Here is a 21,956-nt window from a genome sequence, read left to right on the forward strand (position 1 = left end):
TCAGCTGCAAGCTGGACCACAGTCTTGGTGGGTATTGTAGACAATTAAATGGTTACAGTGGCTTTTCAGATAATTATCTCATGCATGATGCTCCTTAGAACACTGGTCTGCTCATTAAACAACAGTGATAACTCTACAGGGCAGTATATAGGAAACTGTGTCTGTCGTCCATCCCCCCTCCTCCCCCCCTCCCCCTCCATTTTTGTTTTTTTCTTTTGGGCAGGGGGAAGCTTTACACATTAATAGACCTGAAATTAGAATGTAGCCTTCCTGGTTCTGCAGCCAGGGCACCATTCCCCGTTTTGTGGGGCAGTCAGCCAGTAACTCAGGAGGTCATACTGGAACCCTGCCTTGGACTTGGTGAAAGGCTGTCAAAATGGAGTTGCAGTGGGTTTAGAAAAACACAGAATGGATAATTAAGTGGTGGAACTCACTACCAGAGGATGTTTAGGCCAAAATTATAAATTCATTCAATTCATTGCGTAGGTCAATTGTGAACTGCTGAACGCAAGAGCCCACATATAACCTGCAGTTTGAGCATGTTTCTGCTGGATAATTTCTGTCCAACAATGTTGGCAAGTTCCCCGTGCTGGGGAGTCCATCCTGCAGGTGCAGTTTCCTGTGCCTATGCAGGAAGTTTATGCCAGCTAGTCAGAATATGTTTATGTGAACAGAAAAACACATATCAGTGGCTGACTGCTACAGATTCATGATTAATTTGTATCTTTAATATTTTCATAGTAATTGTTTATAATTTTCACAATCCCTTTCATGGATTGGTGGGAGAAATTGTGCTGGAAGTTGTGCAGATATAGAAACATAACAGTCCTTGTTTGGGTACCTGCAGTATCAGGTGAGAGATGAAGAGAACCAGAGAAAGGTTCTCTTCATGTGAGGAAACAGCTAGATAACGTTAGTTAGTAAAATGGAGAGCAAATAATTTCTTCTGCAGTACAGAGGGTGTTAAAGGAAGCATACAAAGCTGCCTTGCAGATCTTTAATGAGAGCTTCTTCTAAGCCTGCTGGACAGCAGGGGAGAAAGGCAATATATTATTTACTTGAAAGTACATAAGATGATATGCAAAGAACTTGTAGCCCAGTATGCAGTCCCTAGCAATAGACATAAGAAGATTCCAAGTGGAATATACAATATTTGTCCCTTGAACTCTTTGGACATGCAAATATTATCAACTCAGGTGATCTTCTGAGCTCCATGTGGCTTTTTATGCTCAGAAATTCTCAATGGATTTCCCTTCTATGTAGTTTTCCGATCTTCCCTACGGCCCATGAAAACTTAGCATTCGCAACCTCTCTTGGCAACCAGTTCCACAGGTCTGCTCATTCTATCAGTAAGAGCAACCTCCTCTCCTTCTTCCTTCCATCCTTCCTATTCCTACAGATTTCCTCTGATGATGCAAAATTTCTTGCGTTGATAGTAGCAGTTAACATAAGATCCCTACTTATTCTTTCCTCATCATTCATGACTTGTTGAACTGTTCTGACATCCCAACTCAGTCACTTCTTTTCCAGAAAATGTCTTACCCAACTAAATTTGAATGTCAGAATAGTTGAGGCTGGAAAGTACTTCAAGAGATCTTCTTGTCCAGCCTCCTTGCCCAAAGCAACTTCAAAAGGTTGTTCAGAGCCATGTCAGGTTGGGTTTTGAACATCTGCAAGGATGGAGAGTCCACAATCTCAGGCTGATTTTTTACAGTGTTTGACCACCCTTGCAGTAAAATGTTTTTTCTTATGTTTAAAAGGAATGCCTCATGTTTCAGTTTTTGCTCATTGCCTCTTTGACCTTTCCTTGGGCACCACTGGGAAAAGCCTGGTTTTCTCTTCTTTACTTCCTCCCCCATCAGGTGTTTATACACACGGATACAATCACCCAGGTCTTCTCATATCCAGGCTGAACAGTCCCAGCTGTCTTGGCCTCTCCTTGTATGTTTTATGCCATAGACCCACCCTTAATCATCTTTGTGGCCCTTCACTGGACTCACTCAGTAAGTCTGTGTGTCTCTGTACTGGGAATCCAGCACTGGACACAGCAATCTGTATGTCCCAACGGTATTTGGCAGAGAAAAAAGATCACCCATCTCCCTTAATCTGTTGGTAAGGCTCTTCCCAGTGCTTAGTCCAGGGTGCTGTTGGACTATGTTGGTCACATAGCTGAATTGTGGTGAACTTGTGCCCCGTGACCTTCCAGACTGTTGTCAACTAGCCTGTCTGAACGTGTGGGTTATACATACCACAAAATAAAATGCTATTTTTCATTGTGTTTCATCTTCTTAACACTTTCCAATTATTTTGGAACTTTGTGAGTAGACTATAGTGAGAACTGGATGGAGTATTCAAGAGATGGGCATATGATGGATTTATTCAGTTGTATAATTCTATTCTTGACCTTAATGTTACTTGTATTACTTCTTTAACAGTGCCTATCACTTAATTTGCTTTGTTGACCACTGCTATGTTGGAACTGTCTAACAAAACACTTTTATTATTTTTTATTATTACACTCTTAACATATTGCTTCCAAATCAAAATTATCATTTAAGAACCGTATGTCAAAACAGAATTGCTTTTTCTCATGTATATTACTTTGAATGTAATTAAATGTTGTCCATCATTTAATTTTCATAAAATGCATTGTTGCAATTAGCTATCATTCTTGTTAGTCAGGGTAACTTAGTGTCACATCTTTTTTTAACTACCATCTTTGCCAGCCAGCTCTGACTAACCTAATGTCACAGTTGTGAAGAAATTGATCAGTAGAGGCACTGGTCATTGTAGTATTCCACTGGTAGCCTCCTTTTACTGAAGAAAAAAAAAACAAAAACCAAAAACCACTACTTTACCAGGTGTTTCCTGTCTTTATTATCTTTTATTATATTTTATTATCTTTTTTTTTCCTTTCTTAAACCAAAGATGCTTAGTTTTCTAAACAACTTTTGGTGACAGACATTTCTAAAATCCTTTTGAAAATCAAAATAGGCTTACACCACCTTAGTTCATATGTTTGCTGACCACTTCCAAAAAAAAGTGGGGGTTCATTTTTTATTATTATTTTTTTATTTTTAGTTTCTAAGATTTACCAGCAGCTTCTGATGTTTCCAGCACCAAATATAGAAGGAACATAGGGAATAGAAAGAACAGGCTGTGGAAACAGAGACAGAAGAATTTTGAACTGGTAATGCTATAGAAACTTGATTAGTTTCTTAATTTTTGAAATGCAGCTGCCAGTGGCACAATTCCAGCAGCTGGGCCAGAATCCAGTGGTGAAGTGCCCATCCATGGCACTACGCCAGTGTAGTTGAGAAGGGGAAATATGTTCTTTACCTCTGGGCAAGTCAATACTACAGATTTTTTGCTTAATTTGCCTTTGGGTTTTTGTTTCTTGGCAGTGGCTTGAGAAAGGCAATGCTGTGGTTTAGAAAGCTATGCACTTACGACTGCTGCGCTCTGCTTTCCATGAAAAATCAGTAGAGGTGGACCATTTTCTTACAATTACTCGCTGACTGCAGTCACTGAGAAATAGATTGTATGAATAAAACCCAAAGCCATAGAAAAGATCACCTTACAGACATTAGAAGTTAGAAGTGAAAGCGAAAATTAGGTGTTAGAAGTGAAATACGCAACTAGAGTAAGAACATCCAAGACTTCAGGTGTCTAGGCATCTTCAGTTCCCACAGGTCCCACTGAAAATCACCAGGGACTGCTGAAAAGCGGAGTTCATGCTCTTTGATGTTAGGTAACCTTCTGATGAACCTTAATGAAGTGCTTCCAACTCCTCCTGTAAACAGCAGAGGGAAGTGTGTTCCCCTAGAGGGTGCTGTATGATACCCATGTAAGGGCTGCATAACGTTTCAGAAGGATCCAATCTCTCCGTTGGCTATAGGAAAGCTCAGGAGGGTTCATTCTTAGTTTAAACAACCCTTATAGTGTCTAACCTAGGTGGCAGACAGACTTTGGCATAATGGCTGTATTATAGTCACCATTTGGAAAGAGCAGGACTCAAATGACACAAGAATCCTACAAAAGCTTCCAATATGGTGATGGCTTTCCTGGAAAAACTCTTTTTGATGTGACAATTTCTCTTTGATGGTGCAAATAGTTTGTCTACAGGCAGGAGCTCTCTTTTTTTCTGAAGTAAACTGAGTCCACTCTGCAGTTATTTTTCTGGCATCGTATTAGACAGCGTTTTACTTACTTCTAATGGCAGCATTTGTTTTTCACTCCAATTCAGGTATGTGGAGGCACAGCCTCCACAACACAGCTGGATTCTACCTTGTAGTACAGCATCCCCCTTGGGTGGACAGAATAGTTGTAGCCTGCATATGGCCATACCAATTCAAAAATTTTACTCTATTCTGAGGCTGCTTAACAAACTAATGCACGCTTACACACTGAGCTGTACATGGCTGTACATATACATGGCTGTATCACGCAACCATGTTGCATAACTTTGCTGTGGAACAGTCTAGTGTATAAGTACTGAAAACAGAATAGGTCCCAAGCGTGCTACAGCCTTGTTCTCATACAATGGGAGTTCCACTTCTGTCTAAATGAAAATATTTTTATTTGAAAATAATCTTTAAGGTGTAATTTTACAGTCTGTGTTTGAGTTGCAGGTCTACAAAAAGCAAAAGGTCTTTTTGTCAGTTGTTGTATTAAGGACAATTGTTCATGTTGATTGACAGTTGTTGTTGTAAGGAAATGCTTTTTTCAATGTATTTATCCTCTATTTTAAGAATAGTTCCTATGCAATTAAATGTGATTATTTCAAATATTTTTAGTTATATTTCATATGTGTTCTAGTTGGTGCAGGGCATGAATATTAATTGATTAATATATCTGAAATCTTTGGCTCAGCACTGAACTGCAGTAAGTGTTTAAGTGCTATCACCTATACAATATAAAACATTTTCCTCCCAGGTCAGATTTTACTTCAGACCATTATGTACCATCATTGGACAATGGACAGTGCCTATATTGGAAAAAAAATTGATGGGAATTTCTTTGTGGAATACTTAGTTTAGTGTGAGGTTTAGGCTGTTTTCAAATAAGAGTAAGAATTTAAATCATCCCTATATTTCTATAATGTATTTACTTTTGATTCAAACTCTGCTCTTTATGGTGTTAAAAGTGCAGTTTCTAAAATAAATATTCTTAAGAAAACTACTTTAAAAAATCTTGGGAATTATCTTTTTTTATAGAGGCTAGGTTAAGTAACCGTTTAAAATAGTTTTCTCTAATTTTCCAAGTTAGATGAATTCTTTGAATAATGATTCATGTGCAGTATATTTACTGTTACAATAAATATAACAAAAACAATACTGTTTTTAATATTTCCTGTGTTCCTCCAGCTTCAAGGATGCCAGATAAGCATCTTAAGAGAGTATCAGGAGTAAACAGAAAAATACTATCAGAGAATGGTCTGCTTTGAGATATTACAGCAACTCTGTAATAGAAATTAGGTATCTTGCAGCAGTCACTGCTAAAAAACAGGCAATCCTACTACATTTGCTAATTCCTCTGCTTCATTTCCACCCCAAAACCTAAATAATAAACAATCCCCAGAACTCTGTTTTCTGGAAAAAGTTATAAAAATTGAATATTTAAAGAAAAAAGGCCTTAAAAACATTTTGGTTGGAATTCATCATACAGAAATTAGGATGATTTCTGCCATCAATTCAACTGAGTATAAATATACTGAAATACTTTGGACTGTCCATAGGCACTGGATTGTATGTGACAACAGTCAAATATTTCATTCTGAGATCCTTTGGTGGTGGTGCTGCAGTCAGTAAAGAGGAACGCTAATCAGCACTCTCATTTTAAAAATGTTATCAGCATTTCTTGTGTTTATTTAAAAGAATAAATTGAAGAAGCAGGAGGAGAATGCTCTTAAGAAATCAGTACACTCAACTGCAATTGAAAGAATTAAGAGATTTGCGGCTGAACATTGTTACTTTGTGGTTTTTCTGTAATGATGTTAAATTTGGGAGCAAAGTTGCATGGATGCATGGGGCACATGGGTTGTGCAGCTAGTGGTTCTCTGTGATTAACCAAGTTAAGGAGACATTTGGTAAGAAACAAGTAAAAAAATATATATATAAAACATTTGCAGTCCTTTTAGCAGTTCAGTTCTTTCCAGGTTGGGATTTCTCTTAATTGAGGTGCTGGTTTGTGTATTTGAATCTTACCCTCAGAATGTGTTGAGTCTGGGAAGAGAGTACAAAGCTTCTGTCCTCTTTCTCATCTCCTGTTGCATCATGGTGTACAAGGTAATTGTGAGGATGTCAAAAGAAAGTCCATAATCCAAGTGAATTGCAGGTTTAGAAGACTTGAAATCAGGCTTTGGAAATCAGACACTTTTTAAAAGCCCACAAAGCCTGCATCTGACTTGGTTTGCTGCCTTTCCCTAAACCAGGCACACATAGCTGTTATCTCAAAGGAGCATTCAAACCCATCATTATCTCAGGTAGCACTTCGCAGAGAAGGGAGATTTGGACTAATGTTAATTTCTATTTTAAGGGACACACACCCTAATCTATATGGGCGCACTCACAATTACAGAAGCAGGGCAGTACACCAGTACAGGTGGTTGCTAGTTTTGGAATCATGCCAAAGCAATTAAGATATCTCCTAAACTTGGGGTTAAGGAGTTCAGGAAAGTAAACCAGTCTCATAACAAACATTTTTTTTCAGTCAGGAAAAGCAGTCAGAGAGTGAAAGCGTTCTCCCTGCAAGTCTCAGAAGGAGCCTCACTGTGCCTTGCTCCATCTAGCACCTGACTTTCAACATTGGCTGGCAACACAGAAACATACTACTAGTGTGGCTCCTGTATTGAGGAAGGTCCTGTTCCATTTTATCAGGGTGGTACTTGGCTAAGTCATGCCTGGGTAAATTAGCATTTAAATGTGTAAAGTAATCTGAGCTATAGTGTTGGTCTCCAAAGGCAGCAGTGAATAAACAAAACTTCAAGTATTTAGGTCCTTCTCCCCCTCAGCTCACCATTCTCATAATGAATATGCTGCATTCATCCCCTCTGTAAGTAACATTAGCAGAAGGTAGGAGAGAGACTGCCTAGCAACCCACAGAAATCCCAAAAAGAGGTAGAAAGGAAGTGATTTTCATGTAATTATTCACTTCTACAAAAGCTGTTGTCAGGTAGACACTAGAAACATAGCTGTTTTATTATTCGCCTAACCTACTTTTAATCTTTTGAGAATCACTACCATTAAAAAGAGGAAAAAAAAGAGCTTAATTCAGCCATTTTCTGCCTGGCCGTTTAAGTTGTGTTTTCCTGCACTAATGAAGGCAGTGCTTTCAGAAACTGCCTTGTTTAAAAAGCTCTGGGTAGTAAACTTCAGAAACAAACTAAGTCCAGTATCCAAAACTCAACATTTTTTTCCTGCTTCTCCACAATACACTGTTCATATTTTGTTTTGGTTTGGTTTCCCATTTAATGACATTTCCCATTTAGTTGAAAGAGTAGCAGGATAATTTTTTTTTTTCCTTTTTCTTTTTTTCTCCCTCAAGAAGGCATTTGGGGATAGGGGGCAGGGGCTAAAGAGCTAGCTTACTTGGGTAATAGCTAGTGCCAGCATGCTTGGATCCCACAGGTTTTTTTACTTTACTTAGTGACCCTTGGGTTTAAGAAGTTTAACTTTATGAAATAGCCTTTTGCTTAATTTCTATTTCAGTGTGTCTTTTTAAATTAACTCTGTTGGAAAAACAACAACAACAACAAACAAAACAAAAACAAAACAAAACAAAAAAACATTTTTTTAACTAAGTACATTCTAAGATCAGAAAATTAGCCTTTTTTGCTATTTTATATTCAGGCAGGAGAAATTATGCAGTTACAATTAACTGTGTTGATTCTGCAGTAAAGTAAAAATGATAAAGTTTGTTCTTTGATTTTCTCTGTAGGCTTCACAGGAATAAGGTACATTATCAGCATACTGCTAGTGAGAAAAGAGCAGAATACATACAAGGAATGGATTTATTCACTTTGAATGTCTCCTAAGTGTTTGGGTTGTTTCTTTGAGTATAACAGTACTTTGAACTGAAATATGTATTCATTTTGCACATTTGCATGGCACAGACTTTCAAATGATTTTTGTGTGTTAGCTGCTATTGAAGAAAAAAAATCCCAGCTGATTATGAAAGAGTGACTTGGAGAATAAATGCAAATTGGTAAATTTTCTTTCTTATGCTTTTAAAAGAGATTTCAGCTGATGGCAATGAAATTATCCAAAGAATAACCTTTTGCATTCTGCAAGGGAATTTTTAAGCCCACTGTATGTTCTTGCTCAGTCTGGCCATCAGGACAGATGCAGGTGTTTTGGCCTCATTTGTTCTCTGTCCATTTGACAAAGTATTCTGCATTGAAACTGAAAACATGCAAAATGGATTGGCCTTATTTTTTGTGAGGTGTCGTGAATGTATGATGTTCTTCATATTGATTAGCATGTGAGGATCATAGGAATTGTCTCTGGAAAAAAAAAATCTAAAAGGAAAACCACCCATATACCTGTTACTTTCCTTCCAGTGTATACCTATCCAGTCATCACAGAGCAGTCTGCTTATCATCCTGCTGCTCTCTGCTGCTATTGCCAACTATGCTACACCATGCCCAGCGTAACAGTTTATGATGTAGTTGAATGTTCTTCCTAATGAGAAAGATGCAAAAAATTGCTTTAATTGGAATAAGATCAAAGGTAAAATGCTCAGTCCTCGACTACTGCCTCTTTTATTATTTTTCTGAGAAGATATATATATGTGTGTGTGTGTGTGTGTGTGTAGCATATAGCAGAGGAATGTAATAAATAGTTGTTTTGGAAACACTCTGGGAATAATTGTTATAGTTGCACGCTAGCATACACAGAGCAGGCACACTTCTGTAGTAGCATACTTGTTAGATTCCTCGTGTTTTAAAAATCCGTCTAAGTGATAATAATGTCATTTTTAAAGGGACATGGGATATAAGTCTGGAAAAATAGTCTTGTAAATGTTTTTGTGTTAGACATGTAATTAATGCCTTCAGCTCTGAGAGACCTTCTCTTTAAATGTAGTTGCTACTTTGAGATTGAGGCCTGTCATCTCTACATCTATAGCACACCAAACACCAGGCTGGCTTCACTGACTCAGGCAGCTCAGATGTAAACCACTCACCTCAGGCTCATGGAACACATGGAGTAAAAGCCAACTTGAAGATGCTAAGCCTTGAGGCTTGGTACAGGTAGAGATGTTCTGTAGGTGATGTGATTTTTGACATTTTCCACATACTCTCCACACATTGCGTGAGACACTGACACGTGAACATTAAACCTTTCAAGGTGTGTGGGACATAAACTCTGGCAATGCTCCTGTTTCAGTTTGTATTGCAACAAGTTGTTTTATTCAGGCATTCTCACTGTTAAAAAATTCTGCAACTGTTCAATGCTTTTACCTTAAACTTTTATTTATTATATCCTGACAGCAAAGGCTTTTTTTTTTTTTTTTGTAAAATCCTTATTTGACACCAAAGCTCTTTAAAATACAAATACTGCTGAGATTCATCGAAAGTGATGAATAATTGAAATTTAAACAGAACTATGAAGTGATTGCTCATTCTCTGATAACAAAATGGGAAATAAATGACTATTAACGTTTGGAACATCATGTTTTAAGAGAGTGAGTGCAGCATTTAACTGGCCTGTAGGATCTCCCATATTCTCAAATGGAGTGCTTGCTTATGGAATCATCAGTAACCACTCTGCAGATAAACATGCTTTGAGTTTTGTAGCTGAAGTGAGTAATCAATCTTACTGTTAAGAATTTTTTTTTTTTTTAAATACATGTTTATGAAACTACACTACTGGGATATGTGTTTCAACCAGTACTCAAATTCCAATGCGAAATTAATTCCCTTGATTTTGATGGAAATTAGGAAGCAAACTGAAGTGTGTGGACAAATAATAGCAGCCCTTACATGTTTATAATTTCTATCGGATCTGTTAACTGTCGACTATGGGAGAGATCATGGAAAGACAGATAAACAAGGTACACATTTTGCTTAATGGAAGGATCCTTATAGTGCTTGGTCACTGTTCCTTTTATGTATGGAGAAATAGATCACGTGGATGTTGCAGTTCTTTCAGACCCCCCATTACTTTTAAATCTATCCAAGCTGTCTTCTGAAACTGGAAGTATCATGGTGATATGGTACCATTAGGACATCTGTGAAACTCAGCTTAAAATGTTGCAAAGAGAGGAAGCATGACGTGTCTGTCCTTAGGTATAAATCTCTGAAACTGTAATACACAGGCACCTACAGCCTATGCATAAGCCCAGAGTAGCACCAAGAACCCATAGCTACTCCCTGAGTGTCTTTGTTGATTCTGTGAGTGCAGAATAGTGACACCGGGAGGAAATCATCGTGACATCTCTCCTGTGGCAGGACAGATGCAGCTCTTCAGTCAGAGCCACTTGTAATGACATTGGCAATATTTTTCTGTTTGATATAGAGCTGGGAGCCTTACGGTCTAATGCCTTCATTCATTCCTGCCGCAGTGCTTTGTGAGTAATTACTTGCATACTCCATCATCTAGATACTGCCTGATCTTTTGAGGTTCTCTGGTTTTGTGTGTGTGTGAATTTCGTCATATCTTTTAAGCCTATGTAAAGTCTCTCATATTTAATGTCACAGTGACAATTGCACTAGTGTTACACAGTGCTATACTTATTGGCTAACTTAAAGAAGTAGAGGAAAAAAATCACAGCAGATATGAGAGTAAACTACTAAAAGGGTGCTGTTACCATATGCAGGGTGCTTGTGTGTACAGACATACAGAACCAACTACAATGGACTGAGCAGAGAGACATGCATCTGAATAAGAATGGGAATGTTTCAGGTGATTTAATGCTGTGCTGGGCTGTTTCTAAACAATCATATTCTTTTGGTTGCTTTTCCCATTTTTACTATTATTTGAGCCACAGAATGAAAAATTAAACCATAAAGTAGTGTTTATCCCAAGAGCTTGTCAGCCCAGCCTGCAGACAGAGGCAAACAGAGACAAGGCTGACCGGGTCCTGCCTTCCTCCAGGACACAGGCACTGAGGGGTGAGATGCTGAGCTGTGGATTTGTGTGCTTACCCTGCCATGAACATAATTTCCAAGTATCACATTTTTAACAAACTCCTCCCACTTCTTAAAATATCCTCAGCATGTCTTTTAGGTGTCTTACATTTTTCCTGTAAACTAATATGCAAATATTAGCCATGCACAAAAAGACAGAATAGTGAAAATTCATGGGTAACTACCTACCTGAGGTGTAAAATGAAGCTTTTCAGGTGAACACATTTTTATTTTATTTTATTAAAAAAAAAAAAAAAAAAAAAAACTGGCTATCTTTTAGGAGGACCAGACTGAAAATAATTACTTGATTTTTCTGTATTCCCCAGACGTGAAACAATTTTCCACCATTTCAATTACATTCATCTGTTTGTCATGACACTTTGTGGAAGTGCTAGTTAAAGCCATTTTATCCTGGGAGCTTGTTTCGTGCAGTCACAGGAGAATTCCATAACAGCTTTGCAGTGCTGCTTGCTTTGCACTCAGAGCAAGAAGGCACTTCAGGAATGAAGTGTGGTCTGAAGAGGTGAATGGTATTCTCCCAGTGATTTGTTACATGGTCTAGGCTGCAAGGGCTCCTTCCTGAGAGCAAGCTTGTGGCTGCTGCAGGAATCCCCATGAATCCTGATCTCTGAAGTTTCCCAGCATAGGCAACATCAGAAAATTTGTGAAAGGATTTATTTAAGTGATTTATGGACATAGTATCACCTGGAAACTTTACAGCAGCAACATGAGAATCTAATTCTCCAGAGCAGTATTCTGCTGTCTTCACCACAGCACATCTTTTTCCTTCTTTGTCCTTCTTCATTCATTACATGTCCTATAATTATGGCAATAAAAGAGGCAAGGAATTGTCTAGACAAAAGGATCCTCTATTTGACTAGCTTGATTCATCATCTTGGACAGAATACGGAGTAGTATTGCAGTCGTGTATGTGAAGATTGAGTCCTAGACTTACACACAAGAAGGCCAAATTAAGGTTACATAGGCATATTAATTTCTGGGTATTGCTGGCTTTTGAGAGCTGGACTTTGCAAAATAGCATTTTCCATTTTTAGTTTAAAAAAATTTATTCTGTTTAGTGGAATTGTGTTTGTTCCTATGTAAGTTAGTAATCAGCAGGACACATCTGAGACCACTGCTTGTTCTGTGAATCAGGAAAGCTGCGGAATAAAGTCGGAGAAAGCCTCAAAATGGGGAGCAGGGCACAGACAGCTCTGCTGTTCCCCTTCCTTGTTAGAAAATAGAAAGTGAAGAGACTTGCCTCTTCTCACCATCATGCCTAGGGAAAGCAGGTCGTGCCATAGAGTTGAGGCTTCTTTACGTCACCTTCTCCCTCTGGGATACAAGCTTCGTCACATGGGCTCATTGAACGACCTCTTCTTTCCAACCAGCAGGCAGCAAGAATTATTTCTGCACAGGAGTCAGAGCAGTCACTGTGCTGCTGTATTCTGAACTGGTGTTTGCATTCTTCTGGTTTGCCGATACTAATGTTAAAGTGGTGCTGGGCTTAGCATGTTTGGGGATCAGCTGTACCCTGGAGGCAGACTGGGAGCACAGCAGGTATAAAGGTTCTGCCCTTAGATTTAAAAAAAAAAATATATTAAGTTATAACAAACAAAGGTTTTGTGCTTTAATTTTAATACTGTTTTGGAATGGAATTTTTTAATATATGCGGTAAAGAAAAGTAAGGAAAAAATTCAATCTTCAAAGTAGAAGTTAGTGGAAGGCTATAAAACGTTTTCAGCCCCCAAATTTATGAATGCATAGTATTGAATTGACTTAAAGATCACTAACCCAAGGATTTTCAAGGTACTGAGTTTATAAAGCATGAACAGGATGTTCCCTGGTACAGGTTCTTTCCTCTGGAATTTACCCATGCCAGAAACACATCAAGCCCAGTCACATTTCAGAAAAAACGTACTCCTTTTGTCCCAGCCTTTCACCAGCTGCTGGCTCCAGAATCCTTGCTTTGCAGTTTACTGGCAGTGTTTTCTTTGTCTCTGTCCTTCAGAATTTCATTGTTCTGCAGAATCCTGCTCCATTCATTCCATGTCCTTGGAAAATGTTGCAACTTTTAGTCTAAGCCAGATATTGCAAAATTACCCAGCTAATGCAGTACAATGATTGGCCACTCTCAGAAATATTTTATAATGCTTTTGTTGCCATAAGCCAGACGGATGGTGCCTGGATTTGTAAGCCATATCTACAAAGGCCCAGTAAAAGTTTTCATGAGAATAAATTTCCTGAAGGGATAGTTTAAGAATGACTAAGACTGGGTGTGACGAAGACTACTAACAAACAATTTGTGTAAGTCAACGAAATCTCCAACTCCTAATGAGAGCTGAAGTCTAGTACAAAATTTGTCAAATGGTCATGAGCTGTTAGGGCAAAAAAAGAAGTGATCTGTACTATCAGCTGCTTGCTTTTCAAATTTTGACGTTCAGGCTTGTGACAAAATAGAAGAGTTGGTCCATCTCATACTTTTCCAACTGTCAAAAACCTACCTGTGATTTCTAAATTAATTTCCTGATTCACTTCTTCTTTGATCAATTGTAGATATTTTTGCCACTTTGGACACCCAAAATTGATATATTAATGGTCATCACAAATTCTGTCACTGGTACTCCAAGTCTATAACCCAAACAAAGCTACACAGATTCTGTTGTTCCATACAGTAAATAAAATTGCTTTCTTCTTGTATTTTAAGCATTAGCCATAAGTTCTGGTGAAAATTCTAGTTTACTGTCATACAGTGCAACAAAACCAAAGGGCTTTTCAATCTGATTCAACTTTTATATATATCTGAACCCTTGCTTATAGAACATGTTTTTGTTTAAAGTATCTGCTGCTGTTTTTGTGTTGATTCTCAGTCAGATGTCATTGTCCTTAGTGGAGATTGTTTTCTCTGAAGGAAATGATACCACTTAAAGCCAGATTTTCATCTTTTTTTTCAAATTAGGTGTGCAGGACCTCCAGAAGGATGTGCTCTCTGCTGTTCTTCTCAAGCAGCTCTAGAGTTTCTCACTTCGGAATACAATTCCACTTTGCCCCCATTTCCACTAGTACTTACTGTCCCAGGAATAATCAGACTTTGTGGAGCTGGCCTGTGCCAACAGGAAAGGCTAATGCTCATATAAGTGCCATACAATGCACTACAACAATACGGTGTGTAAAAACTGAAACGGAAGGAAACAGCAGATTCTACGTCTGCTGATCCAGTTTCCTAGCTTTTGTTTGTGCTTAAGAAGACCGTGCATTTTCAGTTGACCTATGCTACTTACAGCTTTTTGGGAGCTTCCAATCTTGTTAAAAAGCCTGTCTGTCAAAAGGCTTTTTCTCTGTGCAGTTTTTCCCTTACCAAGTGGTGAAACTTTGAGATGTAATCAGCTGTATCTTATTCAGTATGACAGCAATGAAACCATTTAAGACACTGATGCAAATCAAATCTGATGTTAATGTTATTGCTAAACAGAAACACCCTCAATTGTTCCAGAAACCAAAGACTCACTTGATCACATGTAAAGCAAACACATCCCCTTTATACGTTTACGAGTATTGTATTACCATTAGTACAGTCATGAAATTATTACCTGAGTGGAATTTTATTTTCTTGCTGTCTCAGACTCAGAGTAGCAATTGGCTACATAGCTATTGCCTCTGGTTATCAGCCAGACAATGCTTTGTTACTTCTCTGAAAAGCATTTTGGTTGCTCTGCTTTAAAAAGCAACTTACAGAGCTCAATCATCGCAGGAAACCAGGAGGTGGAATTTATTGGATTGGAAATAGCGCAGCTGTGTAGCTGTGGCTTCTTCACATCACTCTCATGATGAAATCAGGAGTTAAAAGATATTCACCTCCAATAGTAACACACCCAGATTTTAGTGGAATGCTTGATGAAATAAACTGTTTCACTGAGGTGTTTTTGAAACTAAAAAAAATTATATTAATTTTTTGTGGTTGCTGTGAGGATAATAATTGTGTTGTGTCAGTTTGTGCTTTTTTTCCTTCTCTTTTTTCTTATTTGTGATTTAGTGTTTTCATCAGTTTGGGATATAAATGTTGCTATACTGGTAATTATAAATTTATTTACTTAGAGCTCTACAGAACTTTTATTCTTTAACTGTACAATGACTGGAACAACTATGTCCTGCTGCTTAACTGTGGCCATTAATTATTGAAAACAAAACAAAAAAAAAAAAAAAAACACCCAAACAAACAACAATGACCACCTTTCCCTGGATAAATTGGTTTCTCTTTCCCCAGCTCATCTTAATTTTTATATTATCTATAAATGGTGTATTTTAAAGTGTTCTTTCATGGTAAATTTTTATATCTGAATTAAAAAAAAAAAAAAAAACGATTGAGTGAGAATGAGATAAATGCAGCTGACTATTTAGCAGACAATTACTAACACCTTATAGTGGTAACAGAACCACTGGAGATTTTTACTTGATGAGGTTCTTCTCTTAAAGTCCTTCTCTTTCTGCCTTAGGTTAGATTGACTACGTAAAGACAATCTGAGATGTTTCTTTTTTATACCTTTAGGAAGGAGAGGGGAATTTAACTCACAGCATATATTGCTTTTCAGGTTGCGACTTACAAAAGGGTTACAAGGTATTATTGCCCTGTATAGCGGCCTCTGCAAATTTGTGGTCAGTATACAAGTAACTATGATTCCTTATTGAGCTCTTTTAACCACTCCATTTCTTTTCCTCAGGTTTGGGTTGATGCTGGTACACAGATATTTTTCTCTTATGCAATCTGCTTGGGGTGCTTGACAGCTCTGGGAAGTTACAACAACTATAATAACAACTGCTACAGGTAATATCTTCTACACATTACTTTTATACTTAGTTTCAGTGATGTCCATATAACTTCACTCTGAAGTATTTCCCTTTTCCTTCAGCCACTTGCATGAGGAATCATAAGCACAGACACATATTTTCATTGGACAGAGACCTGTATTGCTTTCTTTATATTTTTTTCAGTACTCTTTTCTAAATTTTGGTGGTTTTACCCCTTTGATCACATCTGACCCTTGCGCAGCCATGTCACTCAGTACACACACATAGACAATAGCATGTATAGTATACTGAATTCCATACATTGTATGTATGCCGTATTTGATTGTATAATGTATATTGGCTTTAAAAAAAAAAAAAAAGTCATATGAAAAATTATCAAAACTCACCCTAGTTTGGACTGTGTTCTGAATGTTATTTTTTGCATAGTTTACTATCTCCTATATAGGGCACAGTAGAAAACGATAGCATGTCATTTCTAGTCTTTATAGAAATCAGTAAGGAAATTGCTAATGACTTCAGCAGGTTTTAATCTTTTCTGAATCAGTCAAAAAGATATGACTCCAACACAAAGTTCCCATTCGATTTTACTGGCACAGGCAGGAAAATGAACACTACGTTTTTCCTCTGGCATTTGTATTATTGAATTAGCTTTCTTACTGTTAACAGCCTCTAATACATGTACAAGACAGTACATGATAGTTTGAATGTACTGACTCCATTATGATAGACAGGGAATTAAATTTTCATTTTTCTCTAAAGGAAATAATAATATAGCCCAAAAGCCAAAGCAAAATAAATAAATGGGGTTGGAATTTAAATACTTAGTTATGATTTTACCTGGAGAGTTTAGGAGCCAGTTTTAGAAAATGTGTTCGCTATCTTAGCAACAATTTGCTCTTCTGCCAGAAACAGCAAACAGTAGGATCCTGCAGAGAAAGAGAGAGCTGGGAGACTAGAAACCACAGGCACAAATGTATCCACCAGCTGAATGGCTGCAAAACTATCCAGGAGCAATTAAGGGTACTCTGCTATCTAATCATGCAAAGTAACTCAGCAGCAGCACAAGTTATTGTTTTACATGGCTACGAGTGCCAAAATTCCAAATGTCTTGCTACATTAAGTAGTGGAAATCGCATAGAGTATTCCAACAACACTGATTGATGTTATTTTCAGAATAATGATAAAGCTCCAACAGAGGGTAGTGAATGCCCCTAAGGAACAGTGGACAATGAGAGTTTTCCCTAATTAGCGTAAACGATGCTGATCTACTTAAGGCTACTCTTTTTTTTTTTGTTGTTATTTTCTTATTTTTATTTCTCTCCAGTTGTATCATGTCTAAAAAACTACTCTGTCACTTCCTCAAGGATGGCAGTAGTCTTTTTGCAATGGTTTTGAAACTTTTTACAAAAAGCAGGAGTTTTGATGTGTGACTGGGAGAACTTAGACAATTTTTCTTCTTCTCCTCTGACCCTGACAGTATAGCTTGGCATCTCTGTAAAATAGATCAGCAGCTCACTTCAAAGCTCATGGACAAGATGCTGCAACCAAATATTTATTTATTTTTCTGAATGCAGTCTTCACAATTCCTTTAACAAAGTGTTTTCACAAAAAAATAGAACAGATTTTATGGTGTCACAAAGTAAGATTCTTCATAAAACTGAAGAAACAAGTTAGACAGAAGCTAACTGCAGAAAGCAGCTGATTTAAACAGGGGTGTTAACAGAGCAAGCTGTACAAAACAGCTATGCAGCCTCTTCTCTACAGTGGAAAGTGGAATTAAACTTATATTCTAACTACCACTTAAAAAAAAAAAAAGGAAAAAAAAAAGAAAAAAGGAAAACCAGGCCATGGATTTGACTTCAGAAATACCTGCAGTGTAATTGTCTGGTTGTAACATGCACTTCCACTCTTTTTGCACACTGAGATTTTTTTTTTTCCTAAGGGTAAGTTTCTGAAGAAAATAATGACGTGATGTATTTTAGTGTGTTTTAGTGGGAAAAAAAAAGTTTTCATTAGCAACCTGATCTAGGTCATTAATATTATAAGTTAATTGCAAACAAGTCACTGCACATCTTTAAATAAGAAATTAAGTTTTATTGTTTTTACTAATCTTTCTTTGTAATGCTTTAAGACAGTGAGAAAATTACGAGGCCAAATCCTCTCTGGGTTTACAACAGTTTATATCAACAGTGCCTCTTAAGAAAAGACGAAAACAGTCAGTAAAGTCCACTGGCAATGTTTTCTATATGTATATATAAAAAAAAAAAGAGGTGTACTTATGTTTTGTCTAATTTTTAGCAAGCTAAGAAATCCTAACCCATTTAGACCTTAAGGGAAGGATTCTGTAACTTCCCACTCCCTCAGTAGACAGAAGAGGAAACTGTTCTTGTTCCTGCTTCATGTTTTCTGTATTTGCAGAACTAATCTAGCTCCCTGCTGGACAGTGGTCAGTTCCCCATCAGGGAAAACACTGATTTCACAACACCGCTCCTTGCACCTGAGGAAGACAGTTTTTACATATGAGCTCTTGTACAATTCATGGGGCATCTGTCTCACTTCTTCTGCATTGCAGAAGATAAATGAATAATTTCACGTACTGTCAACAAATGGACAAAATTTTGGGAAAAAAAAAAATATATATTATATATATATATATATATATATATAATAAATATATATATATATATATATATATATATATATAATATATATATATTTATATATATATATAGCTTCCAGTCTAAGAGGAAAAGAGGAAGGGGAATTGGCCACCAGGGATTCCATAAAGGCAAGGAAGTAACCGGAAGCATGCAAAGGAAGGCAGAATGGATTTCCAGCATTATCCAGGCTGTCAGGCAGGGAGAGGATAAATTGAATTATGCCTTGAATTATTCAGGTGATCGTCAAGGCATTCATTTGGAAGAATGTGAAGTTTTCATAAAAATTTGAAGATTTCCATTCATTTGAAATGCACTTGGGCTTCAGTCAGGCTCTGATGTCTTCCTATCAAGGATACTTATAAAAAATTGATGGAAAAGCAGATATACTTTGTGTTTTCCTTCCAATGTTTCCTGAGCACTCGCTTTCAAAAATTCATTGGTTTCTCAATCAATGAATCCAATTCAAACTGGAGGCTATATTTTTATTAGGATGGGAAACACTATTACATTCCCAGAGAATGAAGTCTTTGGCCTATAACTGTCCAACTGGGGAACAAAATAGTGGAGCTGTGACTGTGTTTTATTAATAGATACTTCACTAACTGGAGATGGTAAAAATCCCATTAGGTTCACTTTTGCCCATTTCCCTTGAGAAACGTGTGCCTACCTGTAACTATTTTGTTCCAAACCAACCTCATGGAAACGTGGGTCATGTATCTTCCCTGTGAGTGCAGAAGTGGCTGTGGTCCATTTCTGAGATGATCTAGTTACCCAGGACTGTCCAGCTTAAACCACCTGGGCCTTGCTTCCCCCACAAGGATGCAGCAGCACCCACCAGATTTGCAGGGAGCAACATGTCTCCAACTCAGCCTTTTTTCTCATAGGCAGGAACCAGCAGCTCTCAGATGTCCTGTACCACACCACTCACCAGAAAAAATATTGTGGTGGTTGGACTGCATTTAAAGCCTGGGAGTTATGTAAAATCTTATTTGCAGAAAACTGGCTATTCCAAATGGAAGCATCACACAAATGCTGAGCAGTTAGATCGACCCCTTTAAAATAGCATCTTTTTTTTTTTTTTTAAATGGATGAAGATAACATCTTTTTGATTTCTTTTATCAAGAATATTTCATTATATTTAGTCTTAATTTCTCAGCATTGAACTGACTGATCTCTTAGGAGAGAGATTGGGGTGATAATCTCTCTAGGTTTATTTATTCAGTGCTGAAATACATGGAGAAGAATGGTTAGGAAGGTGAGTCTTTTCCTTGTTTTATTTCTCTGCAAAGTGCAAAGGACACAGTGCTCCCCATTTTTTCTTTTAGATTGTAGTTTTGCTTTAAAACATTTAAAATGCATGACTAGCCTGTCTGTCCACAACTACAGGAAGAAATTTCATATGAAAATCAACTTTAAAAAGTTAGAACTCTGCTTTCTGAATTTTAAGAAGGTATTTTAAAAGACCTATTTAACTCTGTTAATAACTGAACAGTGAGGGAGAAGGCCTATGCATGAAAGGAGTGTGAAGATCACTGGACTTCTCTGCATCCACATCTTAATCTACAAACTCTTTCTCATTTCTGTACCAGTTTGGGCAATTAGTAGATGGTATGCCATGCAGAAAAGGTTTTCTATGAAATGGATATGAAAGCATAAAAACATTCTTAAAATAATCATCAAAATTAATTGTAGGTAAGGTGTGAAGAGAGAGAGCCAAAGCCTCCCACGGCCCAAGAGCCCTAGTTCAGCACTCACTTTGCAGTACTGAAATGTATACCTGCTTCCTGCCATTTAGAGTGTATGTGCCTGATGCTAAGGTGAGTCCAAGTCAGTAAAGGAGGAGCTTTGAACAGATGTGGGAGGCAATTTGGGGCCCGTTAGTGAAGGAATTAGATGCTGGAACTGGTTGCCCACTTCTGACTTAAGGAACAGATGAGATAAAGTTACAGTATAAAAATACCAAACTAAACAAGCAATAATGCAGATAGATTGCCAAATAGGTTTGGTCAGAATATACAACAGGACTTGAAAGATATGAATTATGTCTTTGATTCTCAATAAGTCACTACAACTCTATGAGAAAGATGAGAATTGTTATTTAAGACATGGATTTAGAACCTGTTAGATTTTTCAGGGTCATTTCTTCTCATTCAGAGCTGTAGTAGTAAGGGAATAAACCAGGCTAAGGAGTAGGCTTTACAGAACTAGAGGCTTGGCTTGTGTTTCAGTGTTTTAGATTCCAAATTCATTTTCAGACATCTAGGTTAGATCATTACTTTCCCAAGTACACAGCTGTCTCTTGTAGCAAACTGTCTTAAACTGTCATAATAAATCATCCCTGTATCCTCATCTGACAAGCCTGAAGTGCTGTTTGAAAGCAGGATAAACAATGATATTTCACTGAGCTCTGGGGAATGATCATACCTTTCTCCAACAATACTTTCCCTTTATTTTAACGTGACTTACTATTGCAAAATTTCCAATCTAGATAAAGACATATTTCTTCACTTTGGCCTCGTAATTACCATTGTAGGATTGTAATTGTCATGTGTAGGATACATGTCTGGGAAGACAGCATCTCTGCCCATTCTCTTTGCTTACTTCCTAGACACTTTGGAATGTACAAAGTTCTTAGAATGTGTATGCTGTTTTTCATTACTATGACTTCTAAAAAACAAAGAGTTTTTAAAGCAAACCAGGATTGTATTTTTGTATAGATACATATTGCTATTGTACTGTATTTGGGGTAGTATTAGCTAAGATCTAATCATAGGATTTTTTTCCAGGGAACAAATTACTAATAATTTTATGTAGCTTATAAATTTATTTATATCCTCTGTAGTATGTTATTACAACTACCGAAGAAAAATCATTATTAATCCCATTTTTACATTTTATTTGACTGTGCTTTTTTAAAGATTCTGTTGAAAAGCAGTGAGCGAGTAGAAACAGGTTTGCAATTCAGCCAGTTAAAATACAAGCAGATGTATTATAAAGGTATCTTCCTGCAGATGCTTATGCCTGCCTGATTTCTTTCAGGCATACTATCATTTGGCAGCTTTTTCAGAGCTTAATGTCCATTCCTGCAGCTTGGGGTTCTATTAACTGTATGGCTCAGTATATGAAAGAAACCCAGGCTCTGGAGATCAACTGCAGTATTTCTTATTTATATTTTCAGAGACTGCATCATGCTCTGCTGCTTGAACAGTGGCACAAGCTTTGTTGCTGGTTTTGCTATCTTTTCAGTTCTTGGATTTATGGCTTATGAACAAGGTGTGCCCATTGCAGAAGTGGCAGAATCAGGTAAGTTCCAAAAGCGGTTTTCTGAGCGAACAAAAAATGTCCAAAGGCTGCTGTCAGAA

General features: G+C 37.4%; 1 protein-coding gene across 6 annotated transcripts in view; it reads left to right on the forward strand.

Moving 5' to 3' along the window:
* SLC6A11 (solute carrier family 6 member 11) overlaps positions 1-21,956 on the forward strand; it is a 124,813-nt gene that overhangs the window by 87,288 nt on the left and 15,569 nt on the right. For all 6 annotated transcript variants that reach the window (XM_068695145.1, XM_068695146.1, XM_068695144.1 and 3 more), the window contains 2 exons: positions 15,847-15,950; positions 21,773-21,897. In XM_068695145.1, the coding sequence (XP_068551246.1) occupies positions 15,847-15,950; positions 21,773-21,897 (229 nt within the window). The remainder of the gene's footprint in view (positions 1-15,846; positions 15,951-21,772; positions 21,898-21,956) is intronic.

This window comes from Anas acuta, chromosome 11 (genome assembly GCF_963932015.1).
Source record: "Anas acuta chromosome 11, bAnaAcu1.1, whole genome shotgun sequence".
In the NCBI taxonomy this organism is placed as follows: Eukaryota; Metazoa; Chordata; class Aves; order Anseriformes; family Anatidae; genus Anas; species Anas acuta.